Source organism: Echinops telfairi, unplaced genomic scaffold (assembly GCF_000313985.2).
Source record: "Echinops telfairi isolate 266 unplaced genomic scaffold, ASM31398v2 ScPeMD7_29;HRSCAF=101, whole genome shotgun sequence".
In the NCBI taxonomy this organism is placed as follows: domain Eukaryota; kingdom Metazoa; phylum Chordata; class Mammalia; order Afrosoricida; family Tenrecidae; genus Echinops; species Echinops telfairi.
This window is the reverse complement of record NW_022103926.1, coordinates 5430477-5435653: the sequence shown is the minus strand read 5'-3', so window position 1 is coordinate 5435653 and position 5177 is coordinate 5430477. Positions and strand designations below refer to the sequence as shown.

At 58.5% G+C, this 5177-nt stretch overlaps 1 protein-coding gene across 1 annotated transcript in view; it reads left to right on the top strand.

The window, feature by feature from the left end:
- The first annotated feature begins 3856 nt into the window (after nt 1–3856).
- The window catches only part of LOC101649998 (SEC14-like protein 3), a 13424-nt gene continuing 12103 nt past the window's right edge, over nt 3857–5177 (top strand). The window contains 3 exon segments of the mRNA XM_045289624.1: nt 3857–3910; nt 4768–4843; nt 5122–5165. Of these exon segments, the coding sequence (XP_045145559.1) occupies nt 3857–3910; nt 4768–4843; nt 5122–5165 (174 nt within the window).

Sequence of the window (5177 nt, the reverse complement as noted above, 5' to 3'; positions counted from 1 at the left end):
AGCAGGTAGGTCCATGTGGCTTCTCCAGCTCCCAGGGCGTAGCACCAGGTGTCTTGTCAGTAGGGTGTCTCCAAGGGAGTTAGCAGAGAGAGAGTCCCTCCCACCTCCAAGGAGAAAATCCAGGAGTTCCCAGAATTCTCAGAAGGCCAAGCCCCCACAGAGGCCACATTGGCCCGATTGACAGACTAGACTCCACCCCTCCACTCTTAATCCTCTCAAGCCCCAAATTGACACCAGGTTATGTAACTACCTCATGGATGTACAAAGCATTGCTGGGGAAAATGAAACAAGACCTCAATACATGGAAGCAAGCCCTCCTGGCACAGTGGCTAAGTGCTCAGTGGACTGGCAGTCCAAATTCACCAGCCACTCCGCAGGAGGAAGAAGTGGTGGTCCACCTCCACGAAGGTGACAGCTGGGAAACCCTGTGTGGCAGCTCTATTCTGTCCTACAGGGACACCGTGAGTTGAAATTGACGCAGCTGTGGTGGGCGCAATACATGGAAGGCGCCAAATGTTCGACTGGAAGACAATATTGCCCAGGTGGCAACGCTACCTAAACTGATCTCCAAACTCAGTGTGAGCTCCATCAAAAGTCCAACACGCCCCCCTGGAGTGGGGAGGGGGGGATGAAATGAAATGAGCAAGCTGGTCTCACAATGTGTGGGGGCTCGGAATTGCCAAACCAATCTTGGGAAAGGCAGAATGAAGTTGGAGGGCTCACGCGCTTCCTGATTTCAAAAATGACTGCAAAGCAACTGTGAGCAAAATGGTGTGATGTGCTGGCACCAAGACCGAGGGCATCGAGTTGAGAGTCCACATCCCCAGGTTCCCCTCTACTGGTACAACGGGTTCTGGCGCAGTCGGTCACGGGGAAGGAGGGTAGGAATGTGCCCAGGGCGTTAGGGCCCCGCTGGAGGGGTACTCTTTCATATTTCCTAGCAACCACATGGAAGGAGGGGGCTAAGAGGTGGGGTGGGCAGCTCGCAGCCATTGTTTGCTGAAGTCGTGGCTGTCACTATGGTCCCCGGAGAGCTGGGCAAACTGAAGAACGAAACCCAACTTCCAAAGCGGACTTGGGGAGGCGATAGTTCTCCTCCCCCAGGGCCTGTGTGGAAGGGAGGGAAAGCCCTTCTGGCCTCAACCTGCCCTGAGGCCTCTGAACCCAGGAATCCTCAGGAGGGGAGGCAGGGCAGGGCTACAGCTCTATTGTCAGTTCCCCCCAGTCAGCCTTGGGTTCAAGCCTACCTTTCCATCTATGGGCTGTGTGACCCCAGAAAAGTGTCTTACCCTCTCTGACATTCCATTTCTTCATCTGCACACCGAGGACACCCGCATCTGCTTCAGCATGACCTCACAATATATGTCCAGCTGCCAGCCGGGAGAACCGGCTCAAGAAAGGGGTGACTGAGCCCCAGGGGGGGCAGGGACCTGCCATCTCCTTACACTCAGCACAGGGCCTGCCGCATAGCACACATCCGAGCGAGAGTCCAGGGGAACAAAAGTATGAAAGATTCTGGCCGAGTCTCCAATAGTGGTGGATTTAGCGGGTGCTATTTTATAGTGGGGGAGATCGAGGCTCAGAGACCAAGCTGCTAGCTTGCACAGTCACACAGTGAGGGGGTGAGGGGCTGAGCCTTGCTCTCAGTTCTGTGGCTCCAGTGTCCCTCACCCCTCCTCGCTCCGTCCCTCAGGCCTGCCGGCCACACTCTCCTTTACAGTGTCCCCCAACCTCTGCCTGTTCCATCCCTGGCTTGGGATGCCCTCCTCTCCACTCTCCTCTCCACTGGTCAGCATCCCGCTTTCTCCAGGGCAACCCCATCGCATTAGAATGACCTGGGTCTAGGCCTAATCTGCAGGGAGGTGCCTGGAGCAGGGATGGCGTGCTGGCCAGCCGACAGTACCACGGCAGAGGGATGATTGACACGGGTATAGCCTCACTTCCCAGTGCCCCAGTCGCCGCATTTGTGAAATGCGTGCTCTAGGCAGGGCCTGGCACATAATGAGCCCTCAGTAGGTAAGGCAGGGAGCCCTGGAGGTGTAATGGTTAAGCATTGCCCTGCTAACCGCAGGGTGGGACGTTTGAAACCACTAGCAGCCCCGAAGGAGAAAGAGAGGGCTTCCTATTCCCATAAAGCGGGACAGTCTCTAACCTCCCCGGGCAGTCTGCCCTGCCCTCCAGGGTCACTAGGAGTCGGCGTGGCCTCCGTGGCGGTGAGTTTGACTTGGAAGTGTGGCAGACCCGCACTCTTGAGTAAGGAGCCACGCGTCGTCGTGCTGGTTGCCCTTGTTGGCAGTGTCCAGCCCCTGGGACAGAGCAGAGCTGCCCCATGGAGAGTTCTGGACGGTCATCTTTACAGGCGCCAGGTGCCAGGCCTTCCCGCGAGTCGCAACGTTGTGGATTCAGCAGCCAACCTTTCTGCTAGCCACAAGCGCCCGACCCTGACGGGTCACATGGGGCTGTCAGCTGACACGCAGTTCCTCGGTCACACCGCGCAACCTCAGGAGAGGCCCTGGCAGCCACGTGGCGAGAGCCAGGGGCAGCTGAGCATCTCCGACGTCGCAATAGGGGCTCAGAGTGTCTCTGTGGTCTGAGACTGGGCAAGAACGGAGCAGTGTGCCTGGAGGCCAGGCCTACAGCTGCTGGCTGGGCCCCAGTTCCCCCGCTCTGGGCGGGCTCCCATTAGGGCAGTGGTTCTCAGCCTTCCTAATGCCGCCACCCTTTAAGATAGTTCCTCATGTGGTGGTGACCCCCCAACCATAAAATTATTTTCGTTGCTCCTTCATCACTGTCATTTTACTGCTGCTAGGAATTGGGCAACCCCTGTGAAAGGGTCTTTCAGCCCCCAAAGGGGTCAAGACCCACAGGTTGAGAACTGCTCCTTTAGAGGAATTAGGGTGAGAACGGAGACTGGTGGGAAAGGAGCCGGATTAGGGCTCCTGAGAGAGGGTGGGGGAACCTGATCCTTGCCCGCCCCGCTGCCAGCCTGGCAGGAAGCGGGTCTGCAGAGCCCAGCTGGAATGTGAAGTGGGGCGGGGCGGGCAGTGCAGTTATCTAACTCTGGGCAGCACCCTAGACCCATGAAATGGCCTGAGACCCTCCTTCTCTTCCTGGCCCAATGCTACCCAGGATCCCAGAGCCCAAGAAGGGTCCCAAGAGGCCCCGGGAAAGCCTGAAGGGAGGGCAAAGTGGCTGGAGCCGGCCTAGCTGTCAGCACACTAGCTGAGAGGCGGTTCCAGTCCATGCAGAAGCCCTCAAGGTCAGGGCGATGTGGCCGGCCGTGTGGAGGCCGTCATGATGATTCCAAGCCCAAGTCCTCCTATTTTACTTCACAGCACCCTTCTGGGGCCTCCTACACACACACACACACACACACACACACACATCAATTAACTGTTAGGGCTGGTTCAGGGGGTTGGTTTGGAGAAGCCCAGGTATGGAGTCACTTCACTGATGAGATGGGGAAACTGAGATACAGAGATAAAGAATGCCATTAGGGTCCCCCTTCTCCAAACCAGCCACCTCCAGAGGCCTGGGAGGTTGGATGAGGGTCCTACAGGTGCTTCTTCTGGGCACCCAGGCCATGGTGGGCGAGCCCCAGGCCCTCCCGGCTGCCTCCTCCTGGCAGGGGTCCTCTGACACTCCCGCCGACGCCCACATGCCCCCAAACCTGTCCCGGAGCCAAACACGGGACCTCACTTAATCCCAATTATGTAACGTGCAATCCAAACAGTTGGCCAAGGGGGAGGTGCTTGCAGCCACACCCAGGAGTCGGGCAAAAGGCCCCAACTGAGTCAGGGCTGGGAGACTCGACCTGACCTCCACCTGCCTCACCCTCTGAGCCTCACCTGGTACCATGAGCGGCCGCGTCGGAGACCTGAGCCCCAAGCAGGCGGAGACCCTGGCCAAGGTGAGAGGCCCTGCCCCAGAGGCCCTGGGGACAGGGATGAGGGGCAGGCAGGCGGCCGAGCCCTGCCCCATTCTGTCGGATCAGCAGGTCCTAGTCTAATCTGCCACCTTAAAGCATCCCCTGACAGTTTCTTTGTTGTCACCTGCTCCTGGGTTACATCCCACAGTGCCTGGTTACATCAGCCCTGTCCGGGACAGAGTTTCCAGGCAATAGTGGGGGTGATGCCCACTCAGGATGCAGCCTGCTTTCGGCTCACCTGGCGACCCAGGCTGAGAGAGCTGTGTCTAGTAGCTAAGCCCTCTTCTCCCTCCCTCCTAGGCCCCTACAGGTGTCAGCTAAAGGGTGCTCATGGTCTGCCTGTCACTCCGATCTCCCTCCCACCCAACCTTGCAGGGAGGCTGATCTGTCTGTATGAGCCAGAGAGGCAGGGCTGGGTATGTTATCATCTCCATGGTAACCATCCCAGACGCTGTGTTTGTAGGAAATGGGTTGGAAACACGCAGAAACCTTGCTGGGATAGCCAGGGAAAGAACTAAGGATACATCCTGACTCCGATCCCCCTAGCCACCCTCCCAACTAGCTACCCCTTCCCGTATCCACCCACCCTCTGTCTCCCCTCCTTTCACTCACCTACCTCTCCATCACCCCCACGTACTCATCCGTCCACCCACTCATCTCTCCTTCCTGTCTTACACCACGTGCACATCCCGTCTATCCATCCCACCATCCGTCATGCTTTCCATCCATTCCCTCACCCACCTTTCCATCGGCACGGACAGACCTGGGTGGGAAGAGCGGAGGGAGGATGAAGATCGTCCCTGAGTCTGGAGGCTCAGGCTCGGCATCTCTCTTCCCAGTTCCGAGAAAACGTCCAGGATGTGCTGCCGGCCCTTCCCAACCCTGACGACTACTTCCTCCTGCGCTGGCTCCGAGGTGGGGAGAGAGGAGGAGGCTGTCAGCAGGGGCGCAAGGGGAGAGGGACAGATGCCAGTGGCTCCCGGGTGGCCCACGGTCCTTGGATCTGGCCACAGCACCTTGATGTACTTGTCCAGGTCCATGAGGGGGGTGTGCAGAAGAGGGAGACCCCCCCAGGGCCCCCTGCTCCCTCACCCCCTGCCCCCATGGCCCAGTGCTCTCACAGCCCAAGAGTTGGGCATGGCGGCTATAATACAGTCTCTTTGCCCTCACATCGGCCTTCCGTCTTCCCATAGCTCGGAGCTTTGACCTCCAGAAGTCCGAGGCCATGCTCCGCAAGGTGAGACTCCCC